At 42.2% G+C, this 25,263-nt stretch overlaps 1 protein-coding gene across 2 annotated transcripts in view; it reads left to right on the top strand.

Annotated features, from left to right (window-relative positions):
* The first annotated feature begins 3,902 nt into the window (after window positions 1-3,902).
* Window positions 3,903-25,263, top strand: part of TBC1D4 (TBC1 domain family member 4) — a 189,353-nt gene continuing 167,992 nt past the window's right edge. Inside the window, exon 1 of one of the 2 annotated variants that reach the window (XM_004754372.3) lies at window positions 3,903-5,097. In XM_004754372.3, coding sequence (XP_004754429.1) covers window positions 4,600-5,097 — 498 coding nt within the window. In that variant the 5' untranslated portion in view covers window positions 3,903-4,599. The remainder of the gene's footprint in view (window positions 5,098-25,263) is intronic. The other variant, XM_004754376.3, reaches the window with a different exon arrangement.

Genomic DNA, 25,263 nt, shown 5'->3' on the forward strand with positions numbered 1-25,263 from the left:
TTTCTGTATGGTTGTGTTTTTGAAGTGATTCTGTAAGCAGCAGGTTCCTGGATCTTTAAGTTGTTATCTTTTGGTGGGTTAAACTAATAATTGCCATTTATTATAGTTACTATTTGGAGTTATTTTAGCCATACTATTTTAAGTTTTCTATTATCATACTCTAATTTTGTTTTCTTTTTTTCTCTTTCTTATTCCCTATTCTTTTCACTGGATGGATATATTAAAAAAAAAAAAAGTTATACATTTGTATTTTGGTTTCCCAGTAGTTACCTCTTATTTATTTCTTCTTCATCTCCATTTCCCAAGGTTGGGAAAACTTTTTTAAGTTTCTAGAGCAGGAGAAAATGATACGGCGCACATACTCTAAATCGTTTGCCTTTGCCAGGTCCTTAGCTTTTGGGACCTCAAGGCTAAGAATGGACTCTTTTGTTATCTGTATTTTGCTGTGTCATCCTTCCCCTGGAGCAGAGAAGATGCACTGCCTTGGCTGCCTGGGCTGAGGGAAGGTCCCAGGGAACCAAGGAACAATGGAGGAAAAACCGGATTATTATCTCAAAATCTTATTCAGTCACAAACACTTGTGCTTTCCTTGCCACCTCCACTCAGAGCTCCATTACAGTTGTTGGGAGGCATCCCGTTATTTTCTAGTACTTCATAGTTAGCTAGTAGATATATTTAGTATGTTTATGAAATAAGCTGATTATATCATTTGGTATATCCCTTCTGTGATATTAAAACTCTCTTTATAATCTTTGGTCTCTTCAATTTGAATTTGCTATTTTTAATTCATTCATTCAGTCAACATTTATTAAGCACCTATTACATGTCAGCTACCTCGCTGGAGGAAAGTATGGAACAGCAACAACAACAACAAAAGTAATCCTTCTCTCAAAATGCCCTCTTTGTAGTGGGGGGCACACAGACAAATCACCAGGTAATTACAGAGAATGCCCTAAGTGCTATAATCTTAAAAAGCGCAAAGAAGAGAGGGTCACTAACTGAGGAGATGAGCAACAGCTTCACAGAAGAGTGAGTTTTGAGTTGGGTCTTGAACGATAATGAATGGGTATTCAAGTAAGTAAGGACCGGTGGGGGAGGGGGAATTTCAGAGTTGGGGGGGTGGTGATAGGAAGAAGAGCAACTGGGAGAGGAAAGTGCCTACGAAGGCCCAGAGAGTGAGCAGCCATGTGGTTGTGGATGGAGACGCTGTCTGGGTAGAGGGAAGACAGGAGCCACAGATACAAAACTAGAAAGATTTGTGTTTTGAGCTTCAAAAAAATGTATCTTCATTTAGAGATTTTTTTTAAAAAGATTTTATTTTTTTTTTAACATGACAGAGAGAGGGAGATCACAAGTAGGCAGAGAGGCAGGCAGAGAGAGAGGGGGAAGCAGCCTCCCCGCTGAGCAGAGAGCCTGACGTGGGACTCGATCTCAGGACTCTGAGATCATGACCTGAGCCGAAGGCAGAGGCTTAACCCACTGAGCCACTCAGGTGCCCCTCATTTAGAGATTTTTAAGCAGAGAAGAAAAGTAGATGTTGGACGGGGATGCTGAATGGAAGAGGGAGAAAGAGAGAGTCAGAGAAATAAAGACAAGGGCTTAGCATCAAGGAGACAAGCTAAGACATTGCAACAAACCTTTCCAGGCTTACACCACCACACCAGCTCAGGCCCTTACAATTCTCTTGTGGTATACATTTTTAAACTAGGGTTTGACCAGGTCTTACCACTTCTAATTAACTGTGACACCACTGATTTAGATTGGGATGTTAAAAGAGCACTATTTTTTTGGTTTAATATAAGATGTCACTTTTGGGTATCACAGGCGGTGGTGCCTATAAGACTATTCAAGAGAGATTTCTTGCAGATTACTAGAAATATTTTTCTGAACATATTCTTTCACCCTTTATTGGGGATGGGGTGGGATTGAGAATGGAAGGGTTGGGGGTCAGAGGTTGATTTGTCCCTCCACCATTTAGTAAACATCATAGACTTGCGTATTCTTTGTAATTCCTACCGAACATTTTAAAATCATGTCTTGTCTTCTTATCGTTTTAAAAATTCAGTGATCAAATATATAATGGAGTACTTTTCATGTGCGTGCAATTCTGTAAGGTCCTACAGGTGTTACAATAGTGGTAAGAATAACTTACCATCTAGTTCCTGCATGTAATAAATCCAAATATATAAATGATAATAAAATAAGTTATATAAATATACTATAGTATAATAATTTTATTGAACAGGATAAGATTAACAATAGGGTAGCAAACAACTCCATAATCCCAGTGATTTAACAGAACCAGAAAGTTTATTTTTCACTCATAAGCAGTGTGCTGTGGGCCCAGGAGATTCTTCAGGACAGCTGTCCTTGCATTGGCTCAGCTTTCTGAGCTTTGATTACAAGCAACCTCTTTATGGACACGTTTCCGTGATGACCACGGGAGGGGAACAGTGGGCTGGAGTGACAACTACTGGCAATTTAACGCTTCTGCTTAAGATGTGACCCAAGTTACTTCACTGCCCAAACAAGTCTTATGACCCATGCCTAAATTTAAGGGGGCAGAGAAGAGCTATCTTCCCGGTGTCAGGATGCAGAGATCAGAGATTGGTAGACAATAATAACACTCACTGCATAGTAAGATAAACATGGCAAAAATGTTACAAAGAAAAGGCTAAGGCTTTTAGAACAGGAGGCAAAGGCAGGATGTCACAAGATAAAAGACAATTCTGTTTTTCTGTCAATGAGTGAAAGTTTATTGCTTATTTTCTTTCACCAGTAGGAAATAGTCTGCTGGGCTCCAAATTCAGTCCTAGCTCCCAAGCTTGTTGACTTGGTAGAACCCACAAAATTTTCAAGCTCTCCCCAGTTCTTTGTTCTTTTCTCCCCCTCTTTTTGGTTCCGGCATATGTGGCCTAGAGAAATGGCCTAGGGAATTTGTAGAAGAAAGTTACTGGTAAGGTTCTAGAAGGTTTCAGTCTACATTCTGAGAACTTGTCACTGCTTCTTGAAGACATTTTGCACAAAGGTAGGTGGAGTAGTTATAAACCAAATGACTAAACCTAAACAATTAATAAGGTCTCTTGGAACCTAGCTGCTTTTTTACAAGAGAACCATCAGGGTCTACCCAGAAATTCAGTATAGGAATACTTAAGGGCAACTGATCATAATCATCTTACATAAATAGGATAAAAAAAAAAAAAACCTCCAGGACTTTACAGAAAGTGAGCATGCCATAGTAAACTAAAAACAGTGAGAAACCTTTGGGGTTTGGGTTTTCATTCTCCCTGTAGGTACTTTGGGGAAAATTGGGAACTTGCAGTGTGTTTCCCATTTATTTTGTTTACTTATCGAATTCTTCATTATAATTCAGTAAGAGCAAAAAGAACGAGAATCTAATTTGCTAAAATGAAAAAAAAAATACTTCTTTCTCCACTTTAAAGTTAGAATGATCGAATTATCCTTAAAATGTCTTCTTGTACCTCGGAAATATATAAAAGGTGAGAAATCTCTACACTGCCTCTGAACTGGGTGCAAAAAATGGATAAAACAGAATTCTTTTGGGTAGTATCTGGAAATAAGATTCAGAAATTGTCAGGCAAGTCTTCAGAAAGAACTGAAACCATGCAAATGCTGTTCGTAAAAACAAGTCCCCACGCCCAGCGGAGAGGGGTCCCCTCTCCAGGGGGCAGCAGAGACGCGCGAGGGGCCGGGGACGTCGGCGACCCGGGAGAGGCGGTGTAGATGCAGGCAGTGCCCGCGCCAGCAGCAGGACTGCTGCCCCAGGGGCGGCTTGGAGGGGCGGGCTGGGACAGGGGCCGGGGGAAGAGGCGGAGAGGCGACTTCACAGAAAAGCTTTTAGAGGCGATGCTCTCCGCCCGCCCGGCGGGAGGCGGGGTAGCAGCCCGATTAAAGTAGCAGCCTGGAAGGAAGGAAGGCGCGAGGGAGGGACGGGAACAGTTGGGAGGAGGAGCAGCGAGCCGGGCCGCGGCGACAGCTAGGGGGAGCGGCCCAGCGTGGCCACGTTTTGGTATTGTTGTTTTCCAGCGGAACAGTGCTCGCAGGCCCTTTCCGTAGGGCTGATCGCGCCGAAGCCCGGCGGCCCCGACCTTCCAGGTGACAGCCGGTCACCCTGGTAGGAGTCAGCTCCGCCCCAAGTCACCCCGCCCGCCCACAGCCCATTCCCCGCCCAGCCTCCGTCTGCCTGCCCGGGGCGAGCGCGGCGGCCGCAGCGGCTCTGCAGCGCTGGAGCAGGCGGCGACCGGCAGCGGCGCGGGGTCCGCGGCGCAGGAAGGGGGAAGTGCGGCCCCGAGGCGCTAGCGCGAGGAAGGAGGATGGCGATTTAAGCCGCCCTCTCCTGCCAGTCCGGCTGCGGGGCGCTCCCCGGGGTGCCCGCCGCCCGAGCCTGCGAGCCGCGCCGGGGGGAGTGCCGCATGGGGCAGGGCCGCTGAAGCGCGGAGTTCGTGGTCTTGCCGTGCCAGAGAGGGCGCGGGGCCCGGGTGCGGCAGCTGGCACGGTTTCGGCGGCGCCTTCAGCGCGGCAGTCGGGGGCGCGGCGCGCCTACCCCGGCCGCCTCGGTGCCTTCGTGGGGCGCGAGTTATGGAGCCCCCCAGCTGCATTCAGGATGAGCCGTTCCCGCACCCTCTGGAGCCCGAGCCGGGCGCCCTTGCGCAGCCGGGCCTCGGGAAGCCGGGCGACAAACGGTTTCGGCTGTGGTACGTGGGGGGGTCGTGCCTGGACCGCAGGACCACGCTGCCCATGCTGCCCTGGCTCATGGCTGAGATCCGCCGGCGCAGCCAGAAGCCGGAGGCGGGCGGCTGCGGGGCGCCGGCCGCCCGCGAGGTGCTCCTGGTGCTCAGCGCGCCCTTCCTGCGCTGTGTCCCCGCTCCCGGCGTCGGGGCCGCTGGGGGCGTCGGCCCCGCGGCGGCGCAGCCCAACCCGGCGGTGTTCATCTTCGAGCACAAGGCACAGCACATCTCGCGCTTCATTCACAACAGCCACGATCTCACCTACTTTGCCTACCTGATCAAGGCGCAGCCCGACGACCCCGAGTCCCAGATGGCCTGCCACGTGTTCCGCGCCACAGACCCCAATCAGGCAAGACGGAGGCTCGAGGCGCGGGGGAGGGTCCGGCGCCCTGGGGAGGAGTCGCGGGGCTGGAGGCGCTGGGACCCCTGAGGAAGGGCTGATGGACTGTGGTCGGGCTGCTAAGCGCGCGCCCTCCACGTGGCGCGCTCCAGCGTCCACTCCTCCCGTCCCGACGACCAGGAGTGTTGGAGCCAGCGTTCGGGGGTGGGCGGGGTGGCAGGAGCGGACGCCCGGCGGGAGCGGGAGAGCGGGAGGGAGGCGGAGAGTGGTCCCGGGGTGGTGGAGCAGCGGGTGCGCCCCAGGAGGACGCGGCGAGCAGCGCTCGTCTTGGGAGGACTGCGGTGTCTGGGGTGTGCCTGGAGGAGGGAAGCCTGGCCTTGGCCTTGGTTTGCGTCTGTACGTGTGCGTGAGACCAGGCACTGGAGAGTTGGGGTCCTCGAGGCCCTGCACTCACTCTCCGCCTTGGTGGAGTGTTGCACCTTAACCCACGTGGAACGTCGAGTCCTAGTAACGGCAGCACCTGCGTGTCTGGGAGTTTAGGGAAAAGTTAGTCGACAACGATGTCACCAAGTAGGAATCTGCGTTTAGATTTTGAGTGCAAAGAAAACTTTTTGTTTCGTTTTGCCTTTTTTTTTTTTTAAAACAGTTTTGTTGTTGTTGTTGTTGTTGTTGTTGTGTGTGTGTTTCCGCATTAATTGGAGACAGATACCAGCTTGGGAGATTTAAAAAGCCATTTCGTAAAAGAGGCCAAGACCTATTTTCTAATATTTCTCCAAAGTCTACTAAATTGAAGTGTCTGTTACCAAAAAGTGCATTTTTACTTTCTTAAAAACAGGCAAGCCCCTTTACCAATGGTTGGAGGAATCTAAACAAAACTTTGTGACAGTGATTAAGTCTTTGAAAACTCGTTTTAAAATAAAAGTGTAAGGAGTTTTTATCATGTGCTAAGCCCCTGAAATGCTATTCTAAAAACAGCTCTTTAATGTTTGCAAAGTGCTTTAGATGCTTTAGAAAAATAATGTTCTCTATATGTAAACAAAGTCTCAGTTGCAACATGCGGCTGTTCCTTGAGTAGCTGGGAAATTAATAGTAGTCAAGGCAGAAAAACATCCTGCAAATAGGCTTTTTTTCTTAATTCATTATTTTAGCATCTGTCATTGAAAGGGTTATTCACAAAAGGCCTGTAGCTGAATTGAGGAAAATAAAAGCTCATTGTCTTAGCTTTCATCAATTACTTTGTAAGCTAGATTAATACCTTAACATTCAGAACTGAAGAGAACAGTTTTAAGTTATATGACCACCGTTAAAATACCTTTTTACAAATGATCTCAACATTTATTTTTTTTTTTTTTTAATTTTTTTTTTTTTAATTTTTTTTAAAGATTTTTTTTTATTTATTTATCAGAGAGAGGGTGGGGAGAGAGCGAGCACAGGCAGACAGAATGGCAGGCAGAGGCAGAGGAAGAAGCAGACTCCCTGCTCAGCAAGGAGCCCGATGTGGGACTCGATCCCAGGATGCTGGGATCATGACCTGAGCCGAAGGCAGCTGCTTAACCAACTGAGCCACCCAGGCGTCCCTGATCTCAACATTTAAATCCACGGTTAAAATGCATTTCACTTTGTGCTTATTTGTTCAAAGCTTATTTTTAGCTTTTACCTCTGTTGAAATGGGAGTGCAGTATGTTCTTTATATCTGAAAATTATCACTAATTTTGTTGTATTAAGATTTTTTTTTTTTTTTTTTTTGGTTCTCTCAGTAAGGAGGAAGAAATTGCATTTTCCCAGGACTGTAAGGAATGTTTTATGATTTTGGGTAGCTTATGTTAAAGTATTTTCTTCAGATCTGATACATCATGGCTAATGTCATTGATGGTCAAAGTTTCTTTAAGGTCGAAGCACTTAAAATTCTTGACAGTGGCTGTTGAGCCCTTCCCAGCTTCGTTGTTAGAGGATCATTAAAAACATGCCCCCCCCCCTTTTTTACCTTAATTATGTATTTAGGTATTTGAGGCTGAATGTGCTATTGTTTTACAAATAACAACAGGCTTAGGCTCATTTCTTCCTTTTGATCCTGTAGGAATACTGGGAACCATATGCCCGTTTGATAAAAGAGAAAAAAACCCCTAACTTTTCCTGTTTATTGTCATTTCCCTGTTGAGACTTTGGTCTAAAGATATGGATTCCAGTTTACTCTGATCCTAGAGAATCCCTGGTAGAGGATCCTTAAATTGAAAGGCCAGATGTTGTTCCATGAAGGATTATCTCCAGCCATATAGCAGGGTTGCAAACTCAAATGCATGGGATCTGGTTGAGTGAGGTGGAGATTGAGTAAGGACCAAGGACCAGGAGTGATGCTTGTTTCTCAGGGAGTTACTCAGCACCAGTTGCAAATTGCATTAACAAGATACAAGTCTGGTGTTGTCAGAGCTTCTGGTTTCCTAAGAGTGGAAGTCTGGATTTTTTGTATGACTTCATATTTTAAAGAATTAGCAAATATTTTAAACATTTGAGATTCCTATCTGGACCAAACAAAACACATCTGAGGTTTGGCTTCAAAGATATAAAGGCTGCCACATTGTTTTTCATAAATATTTGTTGAAAGGACAAGTGCAATCATCAGGCTCTGTTGCTTTTTGCCACTTTTCCGTTTGGGCATCTGGATTCACTTAGTATGGCTCTCATAGTAGGCACAGGGCCATTTTGGGGGAGGAATTTATAAATAATATTCTCAAAAGTGATGTTTCTACAGCTGAACTGGGTAAAGGGATGGATCCCTCACATTGTACCATCTAGGGGTATGCTTCATACCCCAGAGTAGGCTCTGGATGGTTCTAGGCACCTTTGAAATCAGAAGGAAGAAGACTTACTATCTGCTTTGTCCCTGAGAATTATTTATTTAGTTGGACTTTAAGATCATTGTTAAAAGAGTCTCCAGTCACTGAATAAAGTATGGAAAGTAGCCTAGAGGAGTAGGCCGGCAAACATCCATGAATAACTTTGCCTCTGGTTTGTCTCTCATGCCTGTCCCTTTGCTGAAATAGGTCTTTGTGTAGGACGGCCATATAATTCATTGTTTAATGAATCTAGGATGTCTAATGAATTGTTCAATGAATCATCTAGGATGATCTTTTTTTAAAGATTTATTTATTTGAGAGAGAGAGAAAGAGTATGTGTGAGGGAGGAGAGAGAGAAAATTTAAGCAGGCTCTCCACTGAGAGTGGTGCCCAACCTGGGGCTTGATTTTAGGACCCTGAGATCACGACCTGAGCCAGAATCAAGAGTCAGAGGCTTAACTGACTGAGCCAGCCACCCAGGCGCCTCTAATCTAGGGCAATTTTTATTGAGAACAGGGGCACTGCTAATTACACAGACATAACAAGGATAAACCCGGATCGTGTAGGGCAAACCAGGAAATGCGGTAACCACAGCTAAATGGAAAAGTTTGTGTTTATACCTAGCCACTGAGATGGCTAGTTTCCACATAAGAAATGATAAGGTTTTGCAGAGTATCTGTTCATCTCTTTTGGGGGGTGGATCTACAGGTAACCTCTAAGATGGGAGCACTGTGCTAGTGGCTTGGGTCTGTTGTGGGGTGTTGCCATGGTGATGTGCCCTCTGGCTCCCCCTCTCCTCTGCGGGGGGTCAGAGTCAACTTAAGCATGTGGGCCTAAGGGAGCTCTCAGCCAGAATGGCCTAATGAGGAGCTGTTTGTCCCAGGTGCAAAGAGAGGTGGGGGTCAGGAGCAAACGAACCAGTTCCAGATCAAATGTGCCTGTGCAGAGTGGTTCCCATTTATTCAAGCCTGTGTGGTCCTGCACAGGAGGAATGTCAGGCTTAGTACATTTCAGCCAAACTTGGATATTTGAATTAGTAAAAGTACTTAACTATATAATTAAAAAAAGAACTACTGGCATAAATTGAATTATAGACTTAAAACTGGTTGAGGAACCAAGAATATCTGATTCTCTATCTAAGATCTAGGGTAGGTCACTTATATTTTTCAAATTTTTATCTTTATCTGCTTTCAGAAAGAGACTGTGTAGCATTATCTCAATTTCCCAAATGAAAAGCAGAAATTATTCTAAGTTATGTCTATTTTACCATATGGAAAAAAAAGCAAGAGTTGTTAGTGTTTATAAATATTGTTAGAGATTAAAGATGTTAATTATCGTTTGCATTAGACTGCATGAAAATTATATTTCGAAATTACAGAATAAGCAATCATTTAAAAAACAAAAACATGATTACTATGATTTTTGCTGATTTTGTTTATGTATTTCTTGAGGCTTGCAAGAATGTAATTTCAAAGAGATTTTATAAGTTGTGATTTTAAAATTCTTAAAGATGAACTTGACACCAGTTTATTTGAGCTCAAAGTTCTCTAAATTTGTAATGTTTTTTGTTTCTCTTAAAATATTTAGTATTTTCTGAGCTTTATTCAGGTAACCAATTTCAATTTAGTTCTGTTGATAGCTTTCAAAAGGGATCATTTCTCAGAAGTTCTTACTCATTGCTAATGGGGCTATACTAGTCAGGAAACTAAAGAAATGGAAATTTGAAAGTTTTCATGTTTCTCTTTCTGCTTCTGGAATAGTCTGTGCCATTCTAGACAGATAGATCTCTCCCTTCATGTTTGCTATAGTTGCTTTTTTGTCGCCAACCAACCCCCCCTGTCCTGATTTGAGTTGGAGGTTGAATTGCCCTGGCTCTACACCATGGTAGAATCTTGACCTTGATATCTGGGGGAAAGGTAAAAAATGTGTGCCCAGAACCTCCCAATTATGAGGCAGTGTTAGTTATAGTGAAGACTGAGACTATTCAGTTATCTGGGCTTGTTTATCATAAGCCAGAGTTGTGTTTCTCAAACTTGAGTATGTATCAGAATTACCTGCTTGTGGACGCCTCGTGGCTCAGTTGGTTAAGCAACTGCCTTCGGCTCAGGTTGTGGTCCCAGAGCCCTGGGATCGAGTCCCACATTGGGCTCCCAGCTCCATGGGGAGTCTGCTTCTCCCTCTGACCTCCCCTCTCATGCTTTCTGTCACTGTCTCTCTCTCTCTCTCAAAATAAACAAAAAAAGAAAAAAAAAGAATTACCTGCTTGTTAAAACACATGACTACCCACACCCCCTCCAATTTCTGATGTTAACAAGCTCTCCCAATGATGATGCTCAGTCTACTGGTCTGGGGACCACACATCGAGATCCACTGCCCTCAATGATTTATTCATTTGTTGGGTTATATGACCACTTCTATACACTTAGTTATTTTTGCAATTCTCAGACTTAGAAGTTCAAGGTGAGTGTGAGGAGGAGTAATATCTGACTACAGAAGATTTTTTAAGAAAATCTTCAATTTCTAGCTAAATGGCTTTGCATATCTTCCCTAGATAGTTATTCTGCTGGTCATCCTAGGACTATCCATGTGATGAATGAAAACTTTACCTTTCAAGCCAAAGTTTGAAGTTTTGCAGATGGAATAAGCAAGTTTCTTGGGAGTATGCCGCAATGTGAGGTTATGATAAGATTTTTCAAAAAATAAAGATTTATTTATTTGCATCCAGAGAAATAACAGCATTCTGCATGTTTGGCACCCTGACTGTTAAGAAAATCAAGCAGGGGTGCCTGGGTGGTTTAGCTGGTTGGACTTCTGACTCTTGATTTCAGCTCAGGTCACAATCTCAGGATCCTGGGCTCCAGCACCGCTTTGAACTCTGTGCTCCGCTATGGGTCTGCTTGGGATTCTCTTTCTCCCTCTCCTCTGCCCCTCCCCACCACTTGCACTCTGTATCCTCTAAAATAAATAAATCTTAAAAACAAAAAAATCAGACAAAAAGAAATAGAGTTGATATTTTGGTGAATAAAATGATGACCATTCTGAGTAATTATTGCTCCCATGGCTATCGTTTGTGTGAGTGTTGAGAAAACTTAAAATCTACTCTTAGCAAATTTCAAGTATACAATTTAGTATTTTATTAATGATAGTCACCAGGTTGTCTGCTCATTAGATCTTCAGAACTTAGTCATCCTGCATAACTGACGGTTGGTACTGTTCGACCAACATCTTTCCATTTCTGCCATCTCCCAGCTCCTGGAAACTGCAATTCTCCTCTGTGCATTTATGAGTGTGACTTTCTAGGTACCATATGTGAATGAGATTATGCAGTATTTGCTTACTCTTTCTCATGTTTATATTAAAAATATCCATAGTTAAATATGCTCATTAAATTTGTAAAATAATAATTAATGTTTAGTGCATGCTTGGATATAGTTATACCTATATGTGTGTATTCATTATAACAAATATATTTTTATATATTTGTTTTAATGAGAAGCAAAAGGTCTACATGATATCTTAGGCTGCGGAAGTTGAACTCTGGTGTATCTTTTATGTAGTGGCCTTAGGAAGGCAGGGAAGTAAACTATGACAATCTCTCTGTAACTCTGTAAGTACAGTTTAGAATAAAAATTTAGAATAAGTTTGGAAAAGAATATAAAGCTTTAGGATGTGTATTTAAGAATAGGTACAACTATGCATTATATCAAGTATATATAAACTATATAAACACTATAAAGTATAAGAAAGTATGAAGTATAAACTATTAAACTATTATAAGATGAAACTATACAATTATATAGTATAAAGTATAAAATTATAAGATATAAAAATAGTACACTTACCATCATTATAAAATATATATGATCAAGCAAGAAGTACTGGAACCAAGTTGTCCTATCATAATTATCTTAATTTAAAGACAAAAGAATATGTAAATTTTTAGAAAAGATTTTATTTATTTATTTGGGTGGAGAGGAAGAATACCAGTGCAGGGGAGGGTAGAGGGAGAAGCAGAGTCTGCGCTGAGCAGAGAGCTGGACTCGGAGCTCCATCCCGGGACCCTGAGATCCTGACCTGAGCCAAAGACAGATGCTTTTTTTTCTTTTCAAATTAAAAGTTTTATTTATTTATTTGTCAGAGAGAGAGAGAGTGAGCGCAAGCAGGGGGAGTGTCAGGCAAAGGGAGAAGCCAGCTTTCTGCTGAGCGGGGATTTCGATGTGTCCATCCCAAGACACTGGGATCATGACCTGAGCCAAAGGCAGATGCTTAAACGACTGAGCCACCCAGGCACCCCAAGAAAATGTAAAATTTGAAGTCAAAATAAAGCCCAATGACTTGATGGGCTTATGTATGCTTTTGTAGGAGTTCAAGAAGAAAAAAGTGGTTTAGAAAAAAAAATCACAAGGACCATAATGACACCGGCATGCTGTTCCCATGCTGTGTCCTAGTCCTGTTGTTTGGGAAAATATCTTTTATTCATTGAATTGAGGTTGTTAGTATAAATAGTACTGGTTTTATACTTGTGTTTGTGGCTATTTTGTACATTGATTCTGTCTTTAGAGTTGTTTGAAAACTAATGCTATAAGCATATGGAGTTTATATCTAGATTTTTGTGAACATATTTAAATAGACTAAGTGAAATAACGCTATCTTCTTCAGTATCTTTTCTTTGAGAAGATACTGAACAATCCGTAAGTTTGGAAAACTCTGGGTTTAAACTTTTAGATGTTATTTAATGGATCCCTGATAATTTATAATCACATGATAGAAAGGGAAAAATGTGGTTGGTTTAATTTCAGATTATCTTAACACTGGTATCTGCAGCCCACCAAGAAGATATGGGAGTTACAATGTTTTAAATTACTGATCTCTTCCAAGTTTTATTTCTTGTAAGAGGTTGGGTTGGAAAGAGGATCTCCAAGTAATGGGATTTTCCTGGCTAAATATAGAAGCCTAAATTTGCTGCTCCAGTTCTTTTACGTTGTGGCTGCCCTTAACTAGTTCCATAGTTTCCACTTTGACACTGCTGTGAATTTTTACATGAATTTCTAAAATTCTCAATGTTAGAACCATGGAACTTTATACTATCAATGTCACTTTGGAGGAGTTCATTATCATTTTTAGTTTCTTTTCTTTTTTTTTTTTTTTTAGATTTTATTTATTTATTTGACAGAGAGAGAGATCATAAGTAGGCAGAGAGGCAGGCAGAGAGAGAGGAGGAAGCGGGGCTCCATCCCAGGACCCTGGGATTATGACCTGAGCTGAAGAGAGAGGCTTTAACCCATTGAGCCACCCAGGTGCCCCCCAGTTTTAGTTTTCGAAGTCAAACTGTACTTCTGGGCAAATCAGGCATTCTTTTGCATCTTACCATTGTACCTTCATAAACATTTCCAGGAGCAGGTTATATAGTCTGGACAAATACATTTATGATCTAGGCCTTTTACAAGCCAACAGACAAATTTGTTTTTAGGCCCTCGATGGCTCCTGGCTTTTTCAATTAACCTCTTGCCCTGGTTTCAGGCAATTCATTCTCATTAGCTGAGCAGCCTGAGAGATTTTTGTGGGTTTACCTAAAATTAAGCTGATGGCCTTCCTGGTTGGTTTTTTAAATCTCTCTTCCCATTAGGTCCCTGGGAGCATGCTCTGTATCTGTCGGGATATCTTTTCACTCTGTGCTGACTGCTCACTGTGAAGACCAGCCAGTGCCTGTTGCCTAGCTCTTAAATATTGCGTGCTGTCTGCTTGATTGAATTGTTTTCCAGTTGTGGACGCTTGTTTTCCCTCTTCCGGGAGATGATCTGATGTCTGGTCCTTGCTCTTTCTTGTTGGCTTCTTCTAAAGCTATGAAGCTTGTGTACTGATTTTATTTTAGTTTTCATATGGAATTTTGCAAAGGTCTGTTGACATGAACATAGCCTAATAGTAATGGTGGGCATGACTCCTCTATGTTCATCCATAATTCTTTTTTTTTTTTAAGTTTATTTTTTAAGTAACCTAGACCCAACATGGGGCTCAAACTCACAACCCCAAGATTAAGAGTCACATGCTCTACCAACTGAGCCAGCAAGGCACTGCTCATCTCTAATTTTTTTATCTAATTTGAGGCATGTTCAATAGGCAGATCTCTGGTTTCTAATCCCAATATTAAAAATAATGTAAAAAGGGATGGTATTACATTCTGTTTCTTGGCACCACCCTTTATATTTTAACTTCCCCATTGATTCTAAACCTTTTCCAGAGGTCAGATTGTTCTGTTAAAATAATAAATGACATTTGACAACTTTGCTCATTCTGTGCTTGTATAAGTACAATGTGTTGGGTCCTAGCAATAGAGACTAGTCATAGCAACAGAGAATAATATGCTGTTAGGGATCTGGGAATTAGTTAATTGGCATTAAACCTGTTTCTTTTTTTTTTTTCTTTAATTTCTTAAAGAAGATTTTATTTATTTGAGAGGGAGAGAAGAGAGAGAGCACACAAGCATGAGCGGGAGTGTGGGTGGCAGAGGGAGAAGCAGACTCCCTGCTGAGCAGGGAGCCCGACGTGGGGCTCCATCCCAGGACCTGGAGATCACGGCCCGAGCTGGAGGCAGACACATAATGACTGAGCTGCACAGGAGCCCCTAAAACTGTTTCTCTTAGAAGTTAGATTGGGGCGCCTGGGTGGCTCAGTGGGTTAAGCCTCTGCCTTCGGCTCAGGTCATGATCTCAGGGTCCTGGGATCGAGCCCCGCATCGGGCTTTCTGCACAGCAGGGAGTCTGCTCCCCCCCCTATTTCTCTGCCTGCCTCTCTGCCTACTTGTGATCTCTTTCTCTGTTACATGAAGAAATAAAAAATCTTTAAAAGAAAAAAAATTAGATTGGAGATGTATATATATTTGAGATTATATTATATGTTTTGACTAGTGGATTGTGAACAAGACTAAATAAAATATGTCTTAATTAGTATATGAGAAAATATAGGAGTTCTTTAGAATAAAGAGCATAAAAAACAATCTTTAATTTCTCAAGTAGTCTTACCTAAGCCTACCTTAGATTCTAGCATTTTGTCTCTCTTTTGCTTGATATACCATAAAAATCCAGCATTTGCTTCTGTCTTTGGGAATTATACTCTAAACTTCTAGCAGCCAGTTATAATAGTAATAATAATAATGATACTCGTTCTAATCACTATGTATTTATTTATTTTCTTGACCATGCGGTTCTCAAACTTTAACATGCATCACCTGGAAATTTGTAATAATGACCGATCACTGGACTCCGCCCCCAGAGCTGCTGGTTGTGAAAGTCCTGGGTGATGTCCAGAATTTGTGTCTGTGACAGGTTCCCAGGTGATGCTGATACTCCAGATCCAGGATTACCTTGGACAACTACTGCTCTAAACCAGCAGCTGGCAAACTATGACCTTTATTTTTAAAATACAGGTTCATTTTAACCAGCTCTTCTCCCCTGTTTACATACTGTCTGTGGCCGGTTTCCTGCTCCATGGCAGTCTTGAGTATTTTGGGCAGACACTCTCTGGCCACCAAGCTTAAAGTCTTTTTATTATTTGTCCCTTCACTAAGTTTGCTGACTTCTGCTCTAGATAATATATATATATATATATATTAAAGATTTTATTTATTTATTTGACAGACAGAGATCACAAGTAGGCAGAGAGGCAGGCAGAGAGAGAGAGAAAGAGAGAGAGGGAAGCAGGCTTCCTGCGGAGCAGAGAGCCCGATGCGGGACTCGATCCCAGGACCCTGAGATCATGACCCGAGCCGAAGGCAGCAGCCCAAACCACTGAGCCACCCAGGCGCCCCTAGGTAATATTTTTTAAATGGTTTTTTTTAATCCCCGTTTTATAGGTGAGAAAATGAAGCCCATCATTTTCCTAAGGACACAAGCTATCAAGGAACGGATCTGGGATTCCATACCCCATATATTTTCTAAAACCCACTTTGTAAATTTTTATTGATGGCCCCCACATTTATCAAGGTAGCCTAGCTCTTTTCTCTGAACTCAAGCCTTTTTTTTTTTTTTTTAAAGTTTCTAAATGCTTCCTTGATACCTACACTTATAGATATAGTTACTAATACTGATAAACCAAGGGATTATATTAGAGTCCTACTTTTCACTCCCCAGCTACAGTTCTGGAGGGATGGCCTGTTGATTCATCCTCCAAAACTTAGTTTTAACAGGTTACATCTCTCCACCACACCTGCCCCCAGGTGATATAACCCCTGCCATCTCTTGCTGGGCCTCTTTTCCTCTCCGCTGTTCTCCCTGCTCTGCTCTTGCCCTCCTGTCAGACTCTTCTTCCATGGAACCCCAGGAGTGTGCTTATAAAACACTAACCAGACCAGGTTCCCTTTGCACTCCGAGTAACATGTAAATTTCCCCTTACAGTTGGGTTGGTCCGTCCAGCTTGGACGGCTGCTCTCCAGTCCCTGCTGTACACTTCAGCTGTCCTTAAACAAGCCCAGCCAGCTCCGGGGTCACTTCAGAACCTTTGCATGTGTGGTCTGCATTCTTGCTAGATTGGCTTTTTCTCAGGTCTCAGTTCTTTGCCTAAATCACAAATGTTGCTTACGCAGATTGGTCTCTGGTGACCCTCTATCTAAAGTAGACAGGTAACCCAGTTTTTCATTCTATCTCAGCCCTGTTTTCCTTCTGACACGAGTACCTTTAAAATTATTATTACTTTTTTTTAAGTAGGCTTCACACCCAACGTGGGGCTTGAACTCATGACTCTTAGATCAAGAGTTACGTGATTTACCAACCGGGCCAGCCAGGCGCCCCTAAAATTAATTTTTAAAAAATTCTAGGGGAATGTCATCCACTATTTCTAGAATGTAAGGTAAACTTCATAGGGAGAGAGCTCTTGTCTGCTCATGGTTGTATACCTGGGACCTAGTTCTGTAATAGAGATTCATTGCAACAGATTGAAATTAAGAATCAGTACCTGCCCTCAAGGAATTTAAATCTGCTGGCAAGAGACTGAAATCTGTTTGCCGGGATGTGCGCATGTTCCCATATTTGTCACCTTTAGTTGTTAACTTTAGTAAGAGTTAATTGTACTGTTTGCTCAGTTTTATTTTTTGTTGTGAATATTTATAATTTTAGAGATATCATCCTGCTTATAATATTAAGTGGGTTTATAAAGAAGACATATTTTAAAATATTTTATTTATTTATTTGACAGAAATCACAAGTAGACAGAGAGGCAGGCAGAGAGAGAGAGGAGGAAGTAGGCTCCCTGCTGAGCGAAGAGCCCTATATGGGGCTCGATCCCAAGACTCTGAGATCATGACCTGAGCTGAAGGCAGAGGCTTTAACCCACTGGGCCACCCAGGCACCCCAAGAAGGCATTTAAAAAAAAATATATTGTGTAATTTCTGAAAAAAAAAAAAAGAAAAGAAAAGATTTCTAGACTAATTTAAGTTGGTCTACTTTTTTCCCTACCAAAACATGGGAAGTTTACTGAAGCTGCCTACAGGAGAACAGGCGTCTTCATGGCCTTTTCTCTGAATGACATGAGTCGAGCCTTCGGGCATCTGGAAGGTGATCAGCGAGTGGTATTGTGCAAGTATCCTTACAGTAATTGGATTATTCTTCATTTTCAGTCCAGTTCAGTTATTTAGGCTTCTCGGTTGCAAGTATGATCTCATCTGGCAAACTGTTTAGTTACACAATGCTTTGGATGGCTTCTGTAAGTTTTTACTCCCAAATCTAACCAATTTCCAAGGCCCTGATTTTTAAGCCTGCTCCTAGAAAGGGCGGGGAAGGCCTAAAAGGTATTCAGAACTTTTAATTTTAATCCAAAAGGGAAATGAGGGGCTGGAGAGGAGATCACCACAGTGTGGCCAGGGATGAAAAAAGAAAACCCCAGGACCAATGTCCCTAGTGACTCTAGACCGATCATAAGATGTAGGATTGTATTCTGGATTTCTTTATTTGCTTAAACAGCATGCCCTTGTGATGGAGTAATTACCTTGTATTCATTGTGTGTAATGTTTATAATAAGGACACTTAGATAGGTTGATTGTAGTTTTCAGTGGCCCCTGGGGCATGAACCAAGCTACCAGTAGGACGTATTCCTGTTCTACACTGTTCCCCTGGGGTTCTACTTTAAAGGGAACAACACAAGGAAAGATGGCTTTATTTTTCCAGGAAAAATTTAAAAAGTGCCGCAGTCATGTGCTTTTATAAATATAGGCCCTCGGCCTTTTCCTCAGAAGGGGCATTTCCTCCTCGCTCCTTCCTTGTCTTCCATCATGCCTTTCTCTGAGCATTCCTTCTCTCCAGATTTTCTTCAACTGTGGAAGCCTTGCATGGGGTAGGAGATTTCCATTTTGCTCCATTGGTGAAGCTGTGTGTTTTCTAAGTGAGCTTCTGGAGTTTGTCCTTGTCCTTTATTCATGATTGGAATGACCTTTAAAAACCTGCTTTCCATTAGGATGTTCAGTGTAAGACATGGTCATTGCTAATTGCACCTTATTTGAAACAGCAAATGTAGCTGCTTATTAAGGCAAAAGGTAAATACAGTTTCCTAACATGTTTGCCCATTTACAGAGGTGGTTTTCTTTTCTCCTGGACTGGAGAACAAACTGTCCAGTCACTTCTGTCGGGGGAGAAAAGCTGTACTGTACATACTGGGAATGGGAGTTGATATTTGTTAGTACTGGATTTGAGTCATAATACATTAACCCATTTACCTAGGAACCGGTCAGGTTGACAGCTTTTGTGTGCATGTGATTATACCAGTTAATAGTTTCTCCGGAAACCTTGTTTGCTATGATATTGCTCTGATTTCTTTTGGGAGAGCAGAATTAATTCTGGACATTGATGGTGGGAACTGACATATGTATGCCCTGTGATTTTTTTCTTAGCTGCTTACATTTTCCAGATGATTTATTTTTAAATGTTGTGCTGCCACCATGAAAGAGAATTACAGCAACACTTTATGTATACTTAGATCTCCGTAAATCAAGGGGAGACTTTAAACCGATGAGTTTACTAAAAATTGTTGATTTAAAAAAATGTTCATGAAATTTCCTCAGTACCTGCTCCTGCAAAGGGCTTTGTACATATTTTCCGTTTTGATTCTTCTCAATGAACAAAATGTTTGTCTATTTCAGTTAGTGTAAATGCAGGAAAATCCCATTCTTATATTGTTCTTTCTTTTGAACATGTTCATGTATAATGTATCTGCTCAATTTTTCATTTGCAAAGGAGAAAAGTCCATTTATTATTAATGATGCAAGTGTGATCAGGTGACACAGAAATAACAGGCCTTCAGTTGGAGAAGCCAAACCCGACACAGGAAGTTGAAGCTCTGGACCCCAGTCTTCCACAAGTAGTCATATAATATGTGCAGTGTTAATCTGGGTCTTGGTTTTTCTAGTTGTTCCTTTGTTCATTACCTCATTCATTCATTCATTCTTTCATTCAGTTATACCTTCAACTGTCTATTCATTTGTTTAGTTACTAGGAATGGAATGTTTCCTGTATGCCTGGTATTGTACTAGACACCACGCTGGAGTAGTTTGTAAAACAGATGCATTCTCTGCTTCATGAATCTTAGAGTTTTGTGGAGAAGCAAGGCAAAACTAAGTAAAAAGAACTACATAATGTAATTGCCAAGCGCCTGGGCTCTGTAGTCGGATCTCAGGGACCCAAAGCTCCACTCTGGCTGGGCTCCATGGTCCTGGGCAAGTTCTCGCACCTCTCTTTACCTTGAACCCCTCATCTGTAATATGGGGATGAGAGCATTGTTGTGAGGATTAAGTGAATCCATTCAAAGCGTGCAGAACAGTGCCATGTGGTTACTACTACTACGGAAATGTTACCTGCATATCCACAGGGATCCAATTTAAAAAGGGCTGTGAAGGAAAAGAATGGGGTGATATGAGAGAGTAAGAGAAAACTTACTCAGGTTGGGTTGTGCAGTAGATAGATTCTCTAGGTCTCTTTACTGTTTAAAATCTTACATTTTTCTAGTTAATGCTTCCTCTGCCAGTCAGTCTAAAATCTACGGGAAAGCTGGCCCCAGCCCCAGCCCTGATGCCATCCATTGTCCAGGGTACAGGCCCAAGCCACGTGATGAGTTTGTGCCTGGGGCTCCCGTGGTCCCAGGGAATGTGACAGTTTGTGCCAACGCAAGAGGAGAGAAATTTTCTTGGGGGTCCTAAGAAAGTTTTCTCCTGACTGTCACAAGTAGATTTAAAACCTGAAATGTAGTTATAGTTATTTCCCTACCACAGTGACGATGAAAACGAGCTAGGCAATCGGAGAGGCCTGGGAAATTGCATCTGAACACTGATAGGCATAAGCCTGCTTAGCACCTGCCTGCAGACTTGTTTATAATTTCTTGTTATGTGAATTGAGCTGAGCTTTCGGCTATGTATAACCAAAACCAAGAGATGAGTCAGGGAAGGCCTCTTGTGGACGTGATGATTAAGGATGATTCCCAAGTTTGCTGATTTCCACCCCCCCGTTTTTTTTTTTTTTTTTTAAACTAATGAGTGCATTTGATACATTTATAGATGTCAGGAAGGCTGGTGGGAGGAGTGGGGGAGAACTAGGTTTCAGGGGCAAAATCAAGAGTTCTCATTTGTAAAATGAGAAGGCTGGATCTTAGCGACCGGGAGCGGGCTGGGTCTTTTTTCTGACTAAAGATAGCGGAGAGAAATGACATCCTTCCATCAGTAATTATGGTTTCTCAAGCATTGCCAACCATTTTCACCAACAAGGGGGCCACTGAAAATAGCGTCTCAGCAGGGGTGGGGGGAGGGTGCTACGCTGGTGTTTTCCAACCTGATGGCGCATAAGAATGTCCTGCAGAGTTTAAGAGAAGTAGGCGTGTCTACGAGATTCTTGGGCCCTTCCCCACATCTGTCGAATCAGAAGCTCTGGGGTGAGTTGTGGGGATCTGTTGAAGAGCTGGTAACGGGGTTGGCGGTAGCGTGGCCCTGCGTGCAGCGAATTTGAGAAACCACTGCTAATGGAGATGCAGGGTCCCTTCCCCTGACAACTCCAGGAACCATTATCCGTTAACTGTAAGTTCAGGACACAGCAGGACCCCTAGCAGTAGCCACAGCACGTTGGTGTTGTTAAAACACCTCAGCTGTCATCCTGACGATACAGTTTCTTGATAACACTTCTGGCCAAATTGTTACATGTTTTCTTTCGACAGTGAGAGTCACCCACTGTCTGCGAAGGCAGGCATATGGGCAATATAGAGAGTGTCTTAACAGTTTACACAGTGTTTACATGTTTGGGTAATTAGAATATCTAAACAGGTGTTAAAATAACACTTTGCATATCAGTAGCTGGGGAAATTCCATGAGAAATCAGGTGGTCGACCAGCCTGGAAGCTTAGGTCATGTTCTAGAGTCCTGGCATGGATATCATCTACCCATCATCATCTACCCATGCTCTGTCAACGCTGGATAATGGTAGTAGACCTCTGTTGTCATAGTGAGAGGTGTCTTGGAGAGGAAATGGGTCAAGGACATGCTGGAGCATAATTAGGAGCAGGGCTATCAGCAGTGGGGAAGTAAGATGTTTGGGATGGGGTGAGCCAAGGAAGGTACTGGCTCCAGGGCTGAGTCAGGGGCCCTCAAATAATCAGATGGTCAGCAGGAAGCAATTGCTCTAATTAATATAATTAAGGCTTTATTTATGGTCGTTTGGGACTGCATTGGCAGCCAGGCAGTTGGCCCTAGGTGGTAACGATGCTCTCAGCTTTGGAAAATGATGCTTCAGGCATTTTGAAGGAAACTTAGCTCTGCTCTGTCTCCCGCTCTCCCCCACCTCCACCTTTGTAGGTTTATAAATGAGGGAAGGAGAATATTCAGTCCTGGAAGGAGGCAACATATTAACTCTTCTACCTAGTAAGAAGTTTCTGATTTGACTTCCCCAGGAAGATAGCGGGTTAAAGGCAGCATTTTTCTCTTTGCTTACTTATTTTTGAGGTAATACATACTTTGGCACTTGTCTTAGGTATCATCATACCAAGCACAGGACACGTTTGCTTTGTTCCTTTGATTCAATTTGCTCTCCATAATTAAAGTTGATTTTGTATTTATTATTATTATTATATTTTATTATTTATATTATATTATATATAATATTATGTTATAATAATATATATAATTATATATATAGTATATATAATAATATATATTATATCATATTTTATTATTTTATAATAATAAAGGCCTCTCAACAGCCAGACAAGGCCCCATGGGCTCCTCCAAGTGCCACTGGGCTCAGTGAGAAGTCAAAGGTCAAAGGCAGAAGGAAGAGCCAAGGTGGTGAGGCCCCCAGGAAGACAAAAGCTGGGAGTCAGAGTGTAAAATCCACGGTCCCTAAGGGCAAGAATGCTGTTGCTTCTCCAGCCATAAAGAAGGAAAAACCACATCCCTAAAGAGGTCATTGCCCATGTGACCAAGGAGGGGTCCAAAGCCAAGGCCCCTGCTCGTCCCAGGGGTGGTGGGTCTAAGACGGTACCTGAACCCCTGGCCAGAAAGATAGAGGCCCCCAAGGGCCTGAGGAGGCCGGGCATGCCCACCAAGGCCTCATATCTTTATTTTATTATTATATAGTATTATTTTATATTTATTATATTTAAAAATTAGTCATCAGAGAAAAAAATAATGGTGTCAGTGTAGGATTGTTAGAGGATGAATTTTGGTTGCATGTTAATGGCGGAAGCCATGACTATCTTGTAGTTGTCAGAGTGTTTGAAGTTCCTTATTACTGCTGTGGTTATCAGCTCAGCCATGGCCATTCACAAATATTGGTGGAGGGCAGTCAAGTGTAAGATTAGCCAGTTAGCAGCCGGGGAGAAAGAGGTTTAAGTGATTTCTACAGAAATAGGTAAACAGTGAGAGTAGCATATGCTGGCGTTAATTACTCGGGGAAGTTATTGAGAGAATGCATATTTGGTGAGGCATTCCATATTCCCCGACATGGCATCTGCACTGAGTCTCCAGGAATGTGGAAGCTTCAGGGCCTGGTTCTGGAGTTTAGAGAACAAGGACCGATAATTAACACGTAAGGTTTTTGTAGGTTTTTATTCTTTAATGCAGTGTCACTCTTAAGCTGTTGACTTTTTTTTAAAGTCAATACGTCCACTTGTATGTAGGAGGTAAAGAATGTAGTGATTAGGAAATTTTAATGGTTTTTGTGTCATACTTAAATTCCTATAAAGGACATGGCATTTGTGGATTTAAACAAGTTAATTAAAAAAAAAAAAAAGGCCTCACAGTGATTTCTGAGTTGCTCAGAAATGTCATGTCACTTTGAAAGAACATCTTGGTAGAGTTGGCAAGTTTATAGCACCTAGTAATTTTGGAAACTTAGTATTAAAGAAATTTATAGCTCCATTATATATGGAAATGGGAGTTTGAGAATTTATGGTAATTGACATCCACGGATAGTCCTTCTGAAGTCCACTTGGAGTCTTTTCTGAAATATGGTACAAACACACAGTCTTCAAATCCTTATTATTCTAAGCTGCTACTCAAATTTCTTTATGCCGTTGTGTATTGTAGATTCTAAGAAGTCTGGAATAAAAAGTTTTAAAAAGTGGCAAACTGAGCAGGAGCTCCTGATTGCTCTGTTGTTTACTTCCTATGGTACAGACACACACTTGTCCCCCAAATACACAGCCTAGTGTTAGATGCGTACTTGTAAGCCAGGTGGTTTAAGCATTGTGGTGAGCATTGAAGATGATGATGAAAAGCCATGTTGACTATTCATGGAAACATTATGAATCGGTGCAGCTTACTAAACATTATGTAATGCTATTGGCCAGTCTGTAAGACTCTGTAGTCACGGAGGGGGTGAATTTGGCTCCACCCGAACTTTTTTTTTTTTTTTTTTTTTAAGATTTTATTGATTTATTTGACAGAGATCACAAGTAAGCAGAGAGGCCGGTGGGGGTGGTTGGGGGAGAAGCAGGCTGCCCGCTGAGCAGAGAGCTTGATCTGGGGCTCGATCCCAGGACCCTGAGATCATGACCTGAGTTGAAGGCACAAGCTTTAACCCACTGAGCCACCCAGGCACCCCCCACCCAAACTTTTTAACATGGCTGCGGTTCTGCCCCTTCTTCCTTCCTCTACCCCAGCTCTGTCTTTCAGCCTTCTTTGAACTTCTTACCATTTCTCATGCCCACTGGGCCTTTCACATCTTTATGTTCACATACTGGTCTTTTTGTTGGGAATGTCCTTTTATCCAGTGTCCTGGTGGTGTGGTGTCCTAATCTTTACAAACGCCCTCAAAAGTTACTTCCTTTTCTATAAAATCTCTATCCGTCTCCATCCCCTGTTTGAAAGTTGCTTCTTCTTCTGCACTCCATACTTATACATAGCTTTATTCCAGCAGTTCTCTGGTATTCTTATTGTTTATTTGCAAGGCTGTCTCCATTAGTTGGTAAGCTCATTGAAAGTGGAGACAGTCTTTTTGGTATCTTGAGCATCTAGCACAATGACCAATATGGGGCATTCATTAGGTGCTTTGTTGAAATAATTTCATATAAATATAAATAATATAAATATAAATATAAAAATCTATATTTGTTTTGTTTGTTGTTTCTTCCGAGGGTTTTCTTCATGAGTAGGTCTGTACTTTGTATCCAGAGGTATAAGAAGTGTGACATTTGACCTGGACCTTAAAGAGGTTTATACTGCAGTTGGAAGAGAAAAGCCACACAGAGAAAATGTTAAATAATTAAATACAGGGAATGGTTCTACCACTGTTTGAAGAAAAAGAACCCAGAGAAAATAGATAGGTCTTTAGTAGGAAACTGGGTAAAAAATGCTGTATTTATACAGAAGGGATATGGAAGAGAGTGTATGCATGTATTCGGGAGGAGGAGAAACAGGGGAAAAAAAAAACAGTGCCAGCGGGGTGCCTTGGGTTAAAGCCTCTGCTTTGGCTCAGGTCATGATCCCAGGGTCCTGGGATCGAGCCCCGCATCGGGCTCTCTCTGCTCCACAGGGAGCCTGCTTCTTCCTCTCTCTCTCTCTCTGCCTGCCTCTCTGCCTTCTTGTGATCTCTGTCTGTCAAATAAATAAATAAAATCTTTAAAAACAAAACAAAACAAAACAAAACAGTGCCAGACTATAGACTAGATGGAATTGGGGGAATTAGCAAATTATTTAATCTAAATCTCTTATTCTCTCCTGTAAAGTAGGAATAATATTAGTACCTGAACACAGAAAACTAAGGAAATGAAGATGACCTTGAAGCAAAGGCTTCAAGGTCCTAGGCTGGTAAAAATCTGATCTGCTTCCTGCTGGGCCTGGAGTGATCCCGGGGCCTGCTGGCAAGGGCTGGTGTGCTGAATG

The sequence above is a fragment of the Mustela putorius genome, unplaced genomic scaffold (assembly GCF_011764305.1).
Source record: "Mustela putorius furo isolate JIRA1106 unplaced genomic scaffold, ASM1176430v1.1 tig00000480_pilon_pilon_pilon, whole genome shotgun sequence".
NCBI lineage: Eukaryota > Metazoa > Chordata > Mammalia > Carnivora > Mustelidae > Mustela > Mustela putorius.